Source organism: Enhydra lutris, unplaced genomic scaffold, assembly GCF_002288905.1.
Source record: "Enhydra lutris kenyoni isolate GAN:26980312 unplaced genomic scaffold, ASM228890v2 scaffoldscaffold13, whole genome shotgun sequence".
NCBI lineage: Eukaryota > Metazoa > Chordata > Mammalia > Carnivora > Mustelidae > Enhydra > Enhydra lutris.
The window spans coordinates 49,315,048-49,331,611 of NW_019154097.1; the positions used below are offsets into that span (position 1 = coordinate 49,315,048).

The 16,564-nt window shown below is 45.4% G+C and overlaps 1 protein-coding gene across 1 annotated transcript in view; it reads right to left on the bottom strand.

The window, feature by feature from the left end:
- LOC111145502 (zinc finger protein 3) overlaps positions 1-13,830 on the bottom strand; it is a 50,203-nt gene extending 36,373 nt beyond the window's left edge. The window contains 7 exon segments of the mRNA XM_022500395.1: positions 1,715-1,719; positions 4,202-4,298; positions 7,310-8,113; positions 10,302-10,428; positions 10,708-10,799; positions 13,005-13,158; positions 13,405-13,830. Coding sequence (XP_022356103.1) covers positions 1,715-1,719; positions 4,202-4,298; positions 7,310-8,113; positions 10,302-10,428; positions 10,708-10,799; positions 13,005-13,158; positions 13,405-13,830 — 1,705 coding nt within the window.
- Between the last annotated feature and the right edge of the window lie 2,734 nt (positions 13,831-16,564).

Genomic DNA, 16,564 nt, shown 5'->3' on the forward strand with positions numbered 1-16,564 from the left:
TTTTTTTTTTTTTTTTTTTTTTAAATCGGTTCCTGGAGGAGTCCAGCCGCTCTGCCCTGCCCCGGCACGCGGGGGAAGCCGGGACCCCAAGGCTGATTTTATCAGCTCAGGGCCGGAATCTGCCACGGGCCCCATCCTCCACAGCAGTGACCAAGTTCAAGAACATATTGGATTTCTCCCCATTTCTGCCCGCCCTGTCCCTCACTTTGGTTCTCTGGAATCAATTCCTAATGCACACAAGCCCTCACTTTAGGTTCTGCTCTCTGGGGGGGCCCAGGCCAGGACAGTGGCCCAGGAAAAGGTGAACTTCCCCTGAACTGTGAAGATCAACGCAGAAAAATACTTTTTTTCCCCCCACGTGACACCTTTTACTTACTTAAGTTAAAAAAAAAAAATGGTTTAGGGGCGCCTGGGTGGCTCAGTGGGTTAAAGCCTCTGCCTTCAGCTCAGGTCATGATCCCAGGGTCCTGGGATCGAGCCCTGCATCGGGCTCTCTGCTCAGCAGCAAGCCTGCTTCCCTTCCTCTCTCTCTGCCTGCCTCTCTGCCTATTTGTGATTTCTGTCTGTCAAATAAATAATAATAAATAAAAAATCTTTAAAAAAAATGGTTTATTCCACTAATGCCCTAGAAAGCAAGCCGGGTAGTTAGTATTCCTTCAGGACCCTGAAACCAAAGCAGATAGAACACTTTGTGCCTTGATTCTGGTCTCTAAATAGGGCGAATAAATCATTTATTTAAATAAGACAAAGTAACAAAAACAATCGGGGGAGTTTGTCTCACTATATTATGCAATAACAAAAGCAGGTTATTGGGTGAGAGGTCAATGTCCAAGTTTGAACTATCAGATCACAGGCTGACCATTAGGGTGCTCTGTATTTTTCTGAGTTTCATAAAGTGGTCAAAGGTTTTACTTTAACGGTTCCATCTTCTGAGAAGATTGTATGTGGGTGGGGGATCACTGAAAGCTATTTACTCCAGCGTTTTTGATCTGGCTGCCCCCTTCCGAGAAGCTACCTAGAACTTGGAAGCTCGCATGAAGGAGAATATGTTCATTTGCGCGAGGAGGGCCTGCGGGTCACAGTTCCAGTTTTTACCTTTGAAATTATGTGGGTTTTTTGCCTCATCCAAAATGTGTGCATTTATGCAACCAAGAGTGAGAAAAAACAAACGCCACCAACATTGCCACCTAGAGGTGATAATTTATTGTTTTACCATGACCCAGAAGAGAAACGACATAAAGAGATATTTATTACAATTCCCCACAATTTCCTTCCCCATCTGCTCTAACATTTGTCAGACACCGCCGGCCTCCTAAAATGGACCACTGACTATAAATGCATGTAAATGGTAATCTGCTGCCATTTCTCGTGATGGAAACTTTAGTCCTCCATCAAGTTTTCAAATTATTTCCAATAGAGGAGTCCCCTAGCTTTTTAAAAAACAAACCACTTTTCCTCTAAGATTCCATTATTTACTCAAAGCAGCCTTCCTAGAAAGGTTAATGAGGATTTTAAATGAACAGATTCAATTTAAAAATCACCTACTGAACATCTACCAAGCATCTGGACTCTTCTATGACTAGTGAAATGAAAGGCCAGGTTTCAACAGTAATAACTTAATTCGCAGGTATACAAAGACGAGTTTCTTCTTTTGGTCTAATCTATTCTAAACTAAGAAACTAGGGACTGACAACACAGGAAAAGTTTGTCTTACCCAGTCTACAGATAAACAAGACAATGCCTGAGTTAGCTCTCTAGATAGATTTAGGCTTATCATGTCGACCTGGTTGTAATAATCTATATTTAACTACAAGTTAATAAAAATACATATGTTCATTTTAAAATAATCGCTGATTTTCCTTGCAACGGACCCCCCCTTAAACTCATATTATTTTTAGACCAAGATTTTCCTGCACAATCACCGTCCACTGTCCCCCCCCCCCCCATCTATTTGATCTCACGGAAGAACCCCGGCTACTAGCAGAAGCAGCTCTAAGCCTAACATGCTTTGTCCTTGCTAGGGCAGAAAGAAACCTTACCTAAACTGTTCAGAGGTTGAGGTGAGTGGGAAGGCAAGCGAGCACAGACCCACACACCTGAGTCGGGGTGCCTGTAGCTGCCTAGTCCCTTCCCTGGACCCAAGGAACTTAAAACCCAAATCTGAAACCGGAATGAAATCCGAGTTTTAATGCCACCTTTCACTCACAGGTCTCATTTTTTTTTTTTTTCCAGTACCTTAAAACACTCAGCCTCACTGCTTAATGAGTGCTTGTGGAAGGGAGAAAGTTTAACTTTAGGACCAATTAGCTCTGCTGACCACTGTGTAACTCTTAGATGAGCCATGATTCTTTAAATGGAGGGGAGAAATCTTAAAGACATTTCTTTTAAAGCTGTTGAAATAACATTGCTTAGAAGTCAACCTAATGACTCTCCTTACCTTCCACTGTTTCAGGATAAAGAGAAAAACATGAGGTTTGTGGTATCCGCTGTGAAAACAGGACCAGACAATATGAAAACTATGTTCTCACGTTAAGACATTCTGTCGGATGAGACGTTCGAAGTGTTTCTCCAACTTTTGTGTGACCTGCAGAATTGGAGATGGCTTAGCCTCCCTAGAACTTCAAGTTTGTTTTACAAAGCTTTGAAAAGTAAAACAGATAATTTCATCTTCAGATAGAATAAAAAATTAATTTGAGTAGCAAAATAAGTAACTGCTTTTAAATGTACAGTAGTGTGTCCATTCTAAAAACAAAACCTAAACCTATGTTAGGAAAGCTTTTCAAATAATGCTTTTTATTGAATTCTCCAGTAGTAGTTGAAATAAAAATCTACTCTAACTTCTATAAAAAGATCTATTTATACCACTTAATTTCCTCTTCTGATTCTACATTTCACTTTGCAATCTGCAGACCTTCATTTGGTTTCCCAGATGGGGAACCCAGCCCCCTCATAAATATTTCTGAGAAGTTGCTCAGAGTGGGATACACAAAACCATGGCCCCTCTGGTAAGTATTGCTGTCACTGTCTGACTACGTTTTAATACTGTTACTCCAATTCGCATAACCAATCTTCCATGAGGATGGTAGGATGAACCTAGTTAGCTAGCTTCTGATGAGGACTTCAGGGTGACCGGACCCTGGAAGAAAAGGCGATCAACTCTAGGATAAAAAGGAGGAAAAAATTCCTTCACAGCTACAAATCTTCACAAGCCTTTCAACAGTCGTGGGGAAGGAACAAGCCGGGGAAGAGAGTAGGGGGGCAGGGAAGGTACACAGGAGCGCAGCCAAAGGGAATACAAAAATGCTTCTCCAGCCTTGTCAGAAGAACTTCCTGCCATGCCAGGAAGTGGATGCATCCGTGCACATTTTCCAGGAAAGGGCCCATCTTGCTGCTTTGCTATCCCAAATTTCCTAAGCATGAAGATGAGTTAGTAGGGGAAGCAGGACTATGGTTTCCACAGTCTGGTCAGGTTAAGTGGTCCCACTGGCCTTCCCAGGGCACTCCCCACTCTCAATTCATGGAGAAGCCCCTCTCCCCCCCGGAAGCTCAGAGAACCCATTTTCTTTGCCTGGAATGGTGAGCTGGCAGCTAAGGGGTCTGCTTTCTGGCTTTGAAGAGAAAACACCCAAGAAGCTGCAGATGTTTCTAGGAACCGTTCCATTTTAGGGCCCTATTAACCTGTCTCTCCTAAGGAAACTTCCTAATCTCCTATCCAGATTTGGTAAGCACCAAACTATGAAGGTTTTCTCTCATATTCCCCCTCTTCAGGTCTGTAAACGGACTTTCTGTCTACACCCACCATCACCCCCTTCACTACTCACTCCAAAACTCTACTCTTTTGGAGTGATGTGTTCTGTCAAATAGATTAAAATAAAATACATTATCCGTCTACAGGGAATATACAGAATAACAACTAGGGCCAGAGGTACAAAACACGGATACGGACATTGTGGTCATACAAAATATACAGAAGTACTCAGCATGAACAATTTTTGCCTTCTTTTTAGCATTTCCCCACTTTTTTTTTCCTTCTTTTTCTTCTTCTGTGGATCCTCTGGGGTTAAGATCGAGCTTCCTCTGCAGTGTTTCTGAAAGTCATCACATGATTGGAACAGACTGACGGAATTCATTTTCTGTCCGAAGCAATGAGTGGTATACGTGAAAGTTTCCCTCACATACAATATTAATAAAGTTTATTTACAGCGTAAGCTTTCTGATGCTAAGGGCTGAGATGGCATGGAAGGCTTTGCCACACGAATCGCATTCATGAGGTTCCTTTCTGGAATGAATTCTCTGATGTATGTGAGATGTCAACTGTCACACACGTCAAACACGGCGAACTCTCTGTACAAATTTTGCACAGTCTCACTTTTATGCCTTTAATCGAATACTAAGGGTCTTACTAATCAGGATGCCTCAGAGGTCTATAGTCTCAGGCTGTCGCTTTGCCTGCCAGGCCGGAGCAGAAACAAATTCCCTGCAATCTGAAGAACTGCACCTCTCGTCCTGGCAAGGCTTCTTTCATAAGGTATATTCTGAAGAACCTTCAAAAACTCCCATTAGGTCAACGAGCATGCTAATGGTTAACTACGGAGTTCTTCAGCTGTGAACACACTGCAGCCGGTCACGCGCTTCTGAACGTCCCGGCGCCGAGGAGCCGAGGCGAGTCCGTCTGACCATGACCCAGTTACGCTTTGCACTGGGCAGCGGAGGAATGGACGCGACGTGAATGGTTTTCATGAACAGCCGGAGCCTGGCTTCTTCAAAGAGCGCGTTTTCGGGTGGCTGCTTGAAGGGAGTTCGCCTGCCACAGACCCGGGGCAACCATGGGGACCACCCCGTGGCTGGCGCGGGACAAACGCGAGGCGCAGGCTGCGCTGAACTTTCTAAAACACAGCCGAAGGCTGCGTGAGGCCAGCGCGCGGCTGTGGCTCCAGAGAGGCCCACGTGGAAGCAGCCGGGGCCCCCTGCCTCTCCAGAACGGTCGGCGCTGCGCGCGGTCCCCGGGGCCGAGGGGCCTCAGCGCTCTCAGGGCTTCCCGGGGGCGAGTCGCGGCTGCAGAGCCGGCGGGGGCGAGCGAACCCTCCGCGGCGGCTCACTGGCCGCAGCACACCTTCAGAGCTCTTCCTCCGCCGCCGGACTTGCTTGACGCTTCCGCAGGCAACGTTGGAGGACCGGTTCCGGAGCTCCAGGCAGGTCGCGGTTGGTCCCAGTCACAGAGACAGGCCAGAGACTCGCTGCTGCGCAGAATGTTAGTTTGGTCTGGAGCTGAGGCCCCAGCTGCCCCCACTCGCTGGCTCCCCATAAAGCCCGGCTGGCCACTGGGCTCGAGTGGTCGGTCAGCGAACAGCTGGTGGAGGGCGACAGTTTTGTTTCTTGAGGGATAAACTCAAACTCTATGTGGGGCTCTCTGGTTAGGGGCAGAGTCTTCGGGTCTGCTCTTGGTCTGCTTCTAAGTTCCCGCGGGGCTGTCCACCATCATCTACACGCTCTCGAGGGCAGAGACCTCTCCACCCAAGGCCCTGAGGGCTGCCTATGTCACCCATGATTCCTGGCTCCCCCGGGTGTGTACCCGAAAACCGTCTGTCATTAGCTTCTAGGCGGCGGGTGGCTTCTTCCTGCTTTCACAGCCCCTCCCCCTATTCTCTGTCTTCAGGGATTAGAAACAGAGAAGACCCTGTGCAGTCCAAGTGTGAGACGACCAACCACATCTCAGCTTGTCGCTTGTCAGTGAACTCAGAGCAATGAACACAGTAATTGCCAGCTAATGGCATCAAATACCTTTGCAAAGCTTCTGGAAAGTATGGGGGTGGAAAAACGCACTCCACACCTTTCCTTGTTCTGAAAAGCAATAAAAAAAAAAAATCACATTTTTGCACTGTATTATTGAGTTACAAAGGATTCAGAAAGTGCCTAAATGATCATGTTGTCCATCAGCTGACTGAAGAGAATTCTGGCTAAGATATTTTTGCTCCAGAAAGGTGTCAGGACACGGCCTTAGGAACAGTTGCTATTTTTCTGAAGATGACGAGAGAGTCATTTCTGACATTCCGTGGTATTTACTCACAGATCTCTGTGCAGAAGAGTCTATGCAGGCAGCTAGCCAGTGGCTTTCTTTTGTAGTCAGGACAAAAAGCGTCAGACCTTGGAGCTGTGGCATGCTTGCACTCCGAAGGTCGGCTTCACAAGTTGGGCCAGGCTACCCTACTTCAGGTACTCACGATTGACACAGGACTTCACCGGAAGTGTAGAAGTCCTGCTGGAACTTCTGAAGTGCCTCTTCCCTGTTCAGCATGTGTTCAGTGCTGTCAGGATACAGAGCAATCCCCTGACGATCGAAGCATCTCTCTGGGGAGGGGGCGTGATGAAAACTGGCATACACGAGACAACGGAGAATTAAAAGACAGTCTATCATCGATCAAGCGCTAACTTGTGGAGAAATGCATTTCGGAGTGCGACAGTGCTTTTGGGATTTCGAGAAGGGAGAGAAGGGTTCGTTGTTGCCGTTTCAGGAGGATTTATCTCAGTGACGAGGATAGAACCATCTACATTTGTTGCGATCCTTTGGAACTGTAGACTGGTGCACATACCCTCTTTCAGGAAGAGCTAGAAATCTTTGGTTTGACACCGATCAGCACAGTCCTAGATTTCTATAGCTTTGGCAGGCTACCAGTGATCATATATATAACTTATCATATATATAACTAGGTTGAGCAGCATGTCCCAATGCAGTTTATTTTAGCGATTCCTCATTTTTTTTTTTTTTTTGAGAAATAAGGTACACCAAGATGTTGGCCAAGTAGGGCTTGTTTGCAGAAAGCAGCTTTAAAAACCCCAGTATGGCTTTCCTGGAGCCAATCTTAATCTTTCGATTCTATGTTGTGGTTGCTGAGTCCGAGAGCGCCTTAAAGGTATCCTCATTACTGAAAAGCTGGACGTTTGACTGTATGTGTGCTTTTATCTTGTGTGGAAAGAGTGTGTGGATTCTCCAAAAGACTAGCTTTTCCCTGCAGGGATTGTGTGGGAGGATTACACACCCACCGGATGATGCAAAGGCGGAACACTGCTGATGGAACTACAAGGATCCTGAAGTGTGAGTTTTTTTCCTTTTAATCTGTTGAGGCCCTCTTTTTTTTTCCCCTCCGTGGGCACACGTCTCTGAAGCAGTTTGGGAAACAAAAGGGGGAAATGGCTTGTTGACGAATTCTGGAACTCTCGCTCTACACACAGCTTTTCAGGAAGGCGCCAAACGCATCAAGGGAGGCGGGGCTGTACTCGGAGGCCCGCTCTCTGGTGTGGATCCTGTGATGCAGAGTGAGGGTCGAGCTCCGCGTGAAGGCCTTGCCGCACTTAGTGCACTTATAGGGCTTTTCTCGGGTGTGAATTCTCCGATGCAAAATAAGGTATGAGTTTCGGTTGAAAGCTTTCCCACATTCACTACATTCATAGGGTTTCTCCCCCGTGTGGATCCTCTGATGTTTAGTCAGGTCTGAGCTCTGGCTGAAGGCCTTCCCACATTCGTTACATTCATAGGGTTTCTCTCCAGAGTGGATCCGCTGATGGAGAATGAGATTTGAACTGTGACTGAAGGCTTTGCCACACTCGTTACATTCATGAGGTTTCTCTCCTGTGTGGATTCTCTGATGCAGGACCAGGTTTGAGTTGAGGCTGAAGGCTTTCCCACACTCACTACATTCATAGGGCTTTTCTCCGGTATGGATTATTTTATGGCGAATAAGGCTTGAACTCCTTGTGAAGCATTTACCACATTCATCACATCTGTGGGACTTTGCTCCTGTTGGAGCTTCTTCAGGGGTGTTAAAGTTTGAACTCAGGCTGAAACTTCTTCCCAAACCTTTACCCTTCTCCCTTGGACCTCTCTCGCCCGCGGTGGTTTTTTTTTCCTTGACCGTAGCTGGCCCCGAATCTTTTTTTTCTCTTCCAGTTTTTTCCTCAGGGTTTCTCTGCTGCCTTTCTACTGTTCTGCCCTGCTGTTCACGTTTTTCTCCAAAATCTTTCTGGAATCTTCCCGTTGTCTCCCCACGTGGCACTGAGTCTTCTGCGATTTCAGCCTTTGAGGTTGACTCCTCATTCTCACTCCTGTTTTCACAACCTGACACAATAGAAAATACAAATGGCACCATTTTCTTTTGAATATGTGGGTTAATCAACCGACACTGTTTTCCCGGAAGCTTCTACTTGCCTGCAAAATAACCTTGCAGTATTAGTCAGAGATGAAATCGGAGAAAAACAGGGGAATGAACCAGGACAACAGGGAGCAGAGCTAGGGAAGGAGAGGGCGGACTGAATGGGAGGACAGCAGAGGGAGCTCGGAGACAGGGTGGGAATGCACACATGGGAGGGGGGTGGGGGGGGGAGACCAGAGGAAGCAGAACAAGTTAGGGAAGGAAGGGAGAGGAAAAAAGTAACATAAGAGGTCACAATTCACAGTTGTAGGATTTGATCATCCAGTAATTAATATGAAGGAATATACATAAAAAAAAAAATCATGTTCTGTTTCTAACATTAAATATGAGTTTGAACAAAGGGAATAGAGAGAAATAGAGAAACAGTAAGTGGTACTAGCCCACAAAGGAAGATATATACATAGTTAATAAAGGAAAAGTGAATACTCTGGTTCTGTGAGATTTTTAACAAGTCCACAGTGAGTGGACAGCACAGGAGCTCTGGCCTTGGCAAGTTACAGTAAGTAGTCTTCAGACACAGGAATTTCTCTCCTCCAGCGAGAGTAGCACAGAGCTGCTAGCGTGCCATTGTCAGAGATGAGGCTGAGGAAGCAGCTGATTGGGGCATTAGCAAACGTAACTAACACCTTCACTGACAGACCAGGGAGAACACCCGAGAACAGAAAAGAAACTGAAAACAATTCTGGGTATGGCCCATGAAGGAGATGATGTAAAAAACCCAAATTTTACAAATGCAAAGCTGATCCTGTCATTAAACCAGCCCATTAAAACACTGAAATACAGCTTTATTGCAGTCTGTTAGATTCAGTCTGTTGTTATTCTTAAATTGAGAATGAAAATTGTCCAATGCACATGCACTACTTTATAGCTGTTCACATTTATCTAGGAAAAAACCCAAGTTACTACAATTCTATTCTTTGTTTAGCGGGCTTTAAGAGCCCTTTCCAGGTGGGCCTGCACTACCCCACAGACGCCCCTGAATGCAACCACGGGAAGCTGAGTAGTATCTACGCCCTGACTTTAGTGATGAAATCACTGGAAATACCGAACCAGTCATAAGAGGAGGAAATCAGTCCACTTCTTTTGAATTCCAAGCCAAAGTCCTTGGTTATTGGGATAATTCCCAGACTGTCTGCAACTAGTGTTTGCTTTTTGAAGTTATCATGGGGTAGGTAATACCTAGCTCAGAAACACATATCAGTTCTTTGGCTTAATTTTCAGAATCTGGTCCAAAGAGCAAGTACCAAGAAACCACCACTCGGTTAGGTCTATGGTTCCAAATAAAACCTGAGGCTTCTTTAGTAACTTTCTTTCTTCAGTTCCCTTCACTCACCCTCCCTCTGTCCTCCTGAGGCAGAAGTCTCACTATGGACATCCCATGACACAACTCATTTGAGAGCTACTTTGCAGTACAATCTTCCGGGTACTGAGGGAAGGGGACAAATGGGAATGTGTGTCAATTGTGTCACCTTGTCTTATATGGTTGGTGCCTCTGAGAACTTGTTTTTGTTCTTACTACACGCCCAGGAGCAGACTTCTCCGTAGAAGATCACCATTAGGTTTGGAAATGGGGAATCCTAATTGTAAGGGACAAGTCATGAGTTAACACAAAGCTGCCTGGGAGCAGTGCGCATGGGATGGAAGAAGACAGAAAGCCCATGGAAGAATGACTGTTAAGTCCAAGAATGCGGTCCTAGGTTAGGATTAGACTGATGATGATTAGGTCTCACTCGGACCTCTAGAATAGGAAATACAGAATCCATCCCCTTGACAGAGGCGCCTATACTACAACTGATGGGGACTGGAGAAGAATGGCTGAAGAGGTGAGAACTCAGAACTTAAGAGTATTTCTGATTTCGAACAGCAAAAACTACGTAAAAGTAAAAAATCCACTTGGAATCAGGGACTCACAATATCAGCCTCTGAGGGTTAAGTGAACACAAACGTGCTCCCGCTCTATCTAGCCTGAAGAAAAGGGCCTCAGTAGCCTCTCAATCCTTGTCAACTCTCAAGTGAACACATCAGAGATCCCACAACTAACAAAAAAAAGAAGATGTAAAACAATCTTTGACAATAATCCTGCATCAGTCTTACCCTGGGAAAACACGTTCCCATAATTCTCCTGCCTGTTGTCCCTATTGAGATTCCTCCGAGCCAGGTTCTGACATCCCCATTCCTCCAGGATGAGGGACACGGCCATGTCCTCGATCTTCACCATTGCCTGAAATAATATGAGATCCCCACACTCAGTTCTCCAAAAGCTCAGGGACAATCCCATCACCCAAACTTGGGAGTCAGGGACAGAGTTGACTGCAAACCTACAGGATGCTGGGAAAGAAAAGGTGATCATGCCAGGTTCTGGTGGATGGGGAGGGCGGGACTGGGGCCACTCTGTGGGAAAGGGCATCAAGATGGTGTCCAGGGTGGAGGGAGCTAAAAGAGCTCCAGGAAGAGAGGCAGACACGAGGGTCTCAGGAAGGCAGAGGGGCCCACCGCTCACCTGGGAATCTGCTGTGAATAGTGCAGATGCCATCGCCTGGTCTCTGGGACTGCCCTCGTGATGAGGGGCAGGAACGTGGGTGGCAGGGAGAGCTGAGGGAGGAGAAAGGAGCTGTGAGTAAAACCAGCTCTGCTCTGGGCCTCCCCTCCAAGAAGGGCCCGGGGCCTCTCTTTCCTGCCCCAGCACGTGTGATGTTCAGTGTTCAACTACAGAATAGGTAACTGCAGAGAAGCTAACGAAGAGAAAGTATGACCTCTGCTATTCCAAGTCACAGGAGTCATAAAAGGGTCCTTAAAATCACCTGGTCCAATCCCTTTTGTTTAAAGAGGGGGAAACCAAACACCTAGAAAGTCAATGACTTGCCTAATGTCACACAGCTAAGAGCAGCAGAGCCAGAATTACAACCCGGCTTCCTAGTCTTCCTTATCTACGGAAGTGGGTAACTTCCGGTCCATGATTCAAGTCTGGCTCACCATTTAATTTTCTCCAGTACAAGGAACAGCACCAGAGCATCACAATCTCATTCAGTTGTGAAAATATAACATGAGCGTTAACGATCTTTAGTGGTAATATCTTGAAACACAGGGCACAAAGAGGGGGTCTTTTCTGGCCATTTTTGGTCCTCCTACTTTTCTCCCTCGCTTAGCCACAGTTTCCTGACTTAACGTTCTGTAAGGTTCAAATGTCGATGAGACATTTGCTAGCTCGCAGAAATGTGGGTCGACACTGACCTAAGACAAGATGTCTATCAGACAATCACTGACTGACGATCACACACAAACTGCCATGTGTAAGAACAACTATACAGATTTTAAACTGCAAAAATTAAAATCTTCCCTTGCCAAGCTGTATTAGATTTGGAAACGTTACTGGATAAACAAATGATGTTACTGAGCTGCAAAGACATAAGAGAAATGAATTTGAAACTGATTACTAAACCTTGTAACTATTTCAGGCCATATAGTTATAAAACAAGCTAAAGCAAAATGTGCAGAAAGACCAAGTAGTTAGCATTTTTACCTTCTGAGAATTAGGAAAAAGATTCTGGAAGAATAGCCCTGAGAGGGACTTGAGGGTAAAGGCGTATGGCTGAATTCCCTGTAGAACTATTTACTAAGCATCAACGGTCCATGCCCGGGTTTCTAAAACTGCTACGCTGGGGACAGGAAGCTCTAATCTGGCATGAAAGCTACCAATATCCTCTTCAATTTTCTGATTCCCTCCGTGTAGAGCATGGAAAGACCTCCCAAACCCTGCACAGGACACGAGCGGGACTGGATGGACAGTGGTGGATCAATCATCACAACGCACTGATTTATAGATTCCTCCAGAATGCACAGAGGAGAATGTTTTCTGAAGTTCTAATATTCCCACCTTAAATGTCATCACAAATGAACCCTGGTTGAGGAATGTGCCTCTATCAACGCTTCTTGAACAACGGGATTTTTAATATGTTCTTATTTTTACTGATAGTCTACATACCTACTTTGATTTCTAAATTAGTTAAGGATATTGTTAATACTTCCCTGAAAGGAAAAAAAAATTTAAACTGATTTTTACGTATGACCTTGAAATGATTTTTCTCCTCATGTTCCTCAAAAACAAAATGTTTTTTCCATCCTTTTCTCACTGTTTAAAATTTCTGAAAGCTAGAAAAAGAGGCTATACTACATTTTTATACATTAATAAAATGTATTTTAAAAAATGATCCTTTTTGGGGCGCCTGGGTGGCTCAATGGGTTAAGCCTCTGCCTTCGGCTCAGGTCATGATCCCGGGGTCCTGGGACCAAGTCCTGCATCGGTCTCTCTGCTCAGCAGGGAGCCTGCTTCCTCCTCTCTCTCTCTGCCTGCCTCTCTGCCTGCTTGTGATCTCTAACAAATAAATAAAATTAAAAATAAAATAAAATAAAATAAAAAATGATCCTTTTCAAGGTAACTTATGATCTTAACCAGTGTTTCAAAACCCAGGCTGGAAATATATTACCTCTTCCCAGCAATTTTGTGTTTTAAAAAAAAAAAAAATCTGCCGGACATTCAAAATGCTAACAACTCCAAGAACAATGTAATGTCCACCCAAGTTCATGACATACATTTCATTTACCTTCTCAGTAACATTATCTCCGGAGGTTGGTCTGTAAATTAGATTTTCCCCATATTTAGTAATACTGACAATAATGTATAATGATAACAAAAAAAACAGTTTTTTGTTTTTTTTTTTAAACTACAGGCCCTCAGCAACACAGTAAGGGCACCCCCACCCAGTTGGTTTTTTTCCCACATGAAACCTTGCTTCTTACCCCGTGACTGTAAGAGGCGAGGTTTCCGAGATGAATGCTTGAAATGGGACTGGGTGGCCTCATGATGAAGGTCAAAGCTCGAGGACTCCTGCACTGGATCCAGAGGCACCATCCCCCTTGCGAGCATCTCAGGTCCATGAACTTGACCTGGCACCTGAGGACAAACAGGGTGGGCTTGTGGGTAAATCACTTTTAAAATAGGAATTTAAACAAACCAAAACGTGGTAAGCAGACCCATGGACGCAGGTGCAGGAGGCCGGCACACCTTTCAGCATCCAAGCAGAGCAGAAAGTCACCACCACAAGGACAACGAGTGCCAGCTTTCCACTGTAACTTGCTCTCTGCTCCAGGCTTAAAACCCAGGTGCTACTTACAGAGAATTGGTTTCACCTCTTCTTACCTGCTGTCCTGATAAATCAAGCTCCAAATCTTCCAGAAGGGTCACGGCCTCCTCCCCACTATCGGGACGGTATTCCTGCAGCCAGACTTGGAGCTCCTTGGGCAGGATGGAAAGGAACTGCTCCAGCACCAGCAGCTCCAGGATCTGCTCCTTGGTGTTGATCTCCGGCCGGAGCCACTGATGACAAAGTTCCTTCAGTCGACTCAGAGCCTCCCGAGGCCCAAAAGTGTTCTGGTAACAGAAGTGCCTGAACCGTTGGCGGAAAATCTCCGGGTCGGGAGGAGGCGTCTCCTGCAGGCTAGAATCCTGCCCCCACATGTGGTCTTCTTCATCTTCCTCTTCTACCTTCACTATCACGATCCCATCCTTCTCCTGGGCAGCCTGGGGGGACAGACCTGTGGCTTCCCTTGACTCTGCAGTCATCATTCAGGCTCAGGGGGTGGACTTGATCCAAATAGGGTCTGTGCTCTCCTTCCTGGCCTGGGAGATGTTTGCTGGTATGTTTCGGTGCCGTTCCTGACAGAGTAAACAAAATTATTAGTACTTTTATGAAAAGTGACCTGTGTTAGCACTTCACACAGAGCTGGACATCGAGGCACTGAGAACACCTCTGAAAAGCAAAAGAAAAAGCCTCCAGAGGTGCACTGTTTTCACTGTCACTTTATATATTAAGGTTTGCAGAGGGGTTGCTGGCTGCCTCGGTCGGGAGAGCAAGTGACACTCTTGATCTTGGGGTTCTGAGTTTGAGCTCCATACTGGCTGTAGGATTACTTAAAAATAAAATCTTAAAAGGGGTGCCCGGGAGGCTCAGTCAGTTAAGCGCCTGATTAGGCTTAGGTCATGATCTTAGGGTCTTGGGATCGAGCCCCGTGTTGGGCTCCCAGCTCAGCAGGGAGTCTGCTTGGCCCTCTCCCTCTGCCCCTCCCCCTGCTTGTGCTGTCTCCATCTCTCTCAGGTAAAGAAAATGATTTTAAAAGATTTTATTTATTTATTTGACACAGAGAGAGAGAGAGATCACAAGCAGGCAGAGCAGCAGGCAGAGAGACAGGGGGAAGCAGGCTTCCTGCTAAACAGAGAGCCCAATGTGGGGCTCGATCCCAGGACCCTGAGATCATGACCCAAGCCGAAGGCAGAGGCTTACTTACCCCAATGAGCCACCCAGGCACCCCTCGGGTAAAGAAAATCTTAAAAAAAGACGAAAAAAAAAAGGTTTGCAGAGAGAAATCTCCACTAGGCCAATTCCAGCCTCGGGACTCTGCGTGAGTCCAAACACCTAACCTCCCAGGGGACAGCAGATTATGAGACCAGACACTTAAGCACTCAGCCCGGTGAGAGAAGAGCCTTAGCGGGCACCAGGCTTCCAGCAGTCCTCGCATCATCGTATTTCCTCCCCCAGCAGCCCCAGCAAGGAGGCACAACCACTAGTGCCATTTTACAGATGATGTGTTGCGACTGCCATCAACACCCTCCCTTGGTTCAATGCTGACCTGTCCCATGTCACTGAGTGCATCCCAAGGAAAAAGTGGGAGCCTCCCTCCCCCACAGAGAGCTGCCAAAGTGCCCTCGTTTCACATGCCCACTTTTAGGAACTGTGGTATTTCCCAGTTTATCTGAGACCAGTTATGTGCAATAACAGATTAAAAAGACTATTATGGTAACAGTCCTATGCTGGGAAACAGTCTCCACTGTTATGTAATTTTAACTGCCAAAAATGATACTCAGTATCCCGGAAAAACTTCATCATCTATACATCTGAAAAACAAGTAAATGTTTTCTACTGTTTAAAATCTTCCAAATGAAGAGTTTTATGAATCTTAAAAATCTGTTTTTTAAAAACATGAAACACCTTTTGATTTTTTTTTTTTTTTTTTTTAAAGTAGGCTCTATGCCCAATGTGGGGCTTGAACTCATGATCTACAAGAGCATGCCCTACTGAATGAGCCAGCCGGGCATCCCACCCTTTGATGAGTTTTTAAGAATAGGTGATTTAGAGGTATGGGAAATGGAGATGTACTAGTTGAATTTCAACAACCAAAATTTAGCACAGTGGATAGGACCAGTCATGAGTTACTAAGTGGAGCTGACAATGTGTTTCTTCCACCTGAATTGACAAATCTTTCAGTGGGGTTTTCTTTTTCAATTCAACAGCACCAAATTCAAGCTTTAGAGACAGAGCATCCAACTGCTGTACCATCCAAAGCCAGAAATTTTATTTATTTATATTTTTGAGATTTTATTTATTCGAGAGGGACAACACAAGTGGTGGGGAGGGGCAGAGGGAGAAGCAGACTCCCCGCTGAGCAGGGAGCCAGACACAGGGCTCCATCCCAGGGTCCTGAGATCATGACCTGAGCCAAAGGCAGACACTTAACCAAGGGAGCCACCCAGGCGCCCCTCAAGTCAGGAATTTTAAACTAGCAAGGAAATTTTAATTACATGGCTCTCATGAAAAAGATTATTAATAATTTTGATGGAAAAGGAATCTCGTGCATTTAAAGCACAAAAATTATTTTTCAGTAGCACAATTTAATGTATTTTTTTTGGTTTTATTATACAAAATGCTGGGAATAAGAGTGCATGAATACAATTTTTTAAGTAATTTTTACAGATAGGAGTGTGTGTCCAAAAACAGATTTGGAGATGACTTTTTTTTTTTAAGATTTTATTTATTTATTTGACAGAGAGAGAGAGATCACAAGTAGGCAGAGAGGCAGTCAGAGAGAGAGGAGGAAGCAGGCTCCCTGCTGAGCAGAGAGCCCGATGCGGGCCTCGATCCCAGGACCCTGGGACCACGACCTGAGCTGAAGGCAGAGGCTTTAACCCACTGAGCCACCCAAGCGCCCGAGATGACTGTTTTTTGTTTCGTTTTGTTGTGAGCGGTATGCTTCATGAATTGGCATGGCATCCCTGTGAGGAGGGATGTATCTCTGTATCATTCCAGATCTAGTGTACGTGACGCCGAAGTGAGCACTGGAGAGGACTGTTTCAGTGGCAAAAACTAGGACTTTAATCTGAGATTTACCACATAGATTAGTTTTTCTATCTTAACTTTTTTGCCCTTAAAAAAAATTGAAGTCCTTATTAAAGTAGCAGACTATGAGGATGATAAAAAAACACTACCTCCAAAAAGGCTTTCTATATAAACTGAGAGAATGTGGGG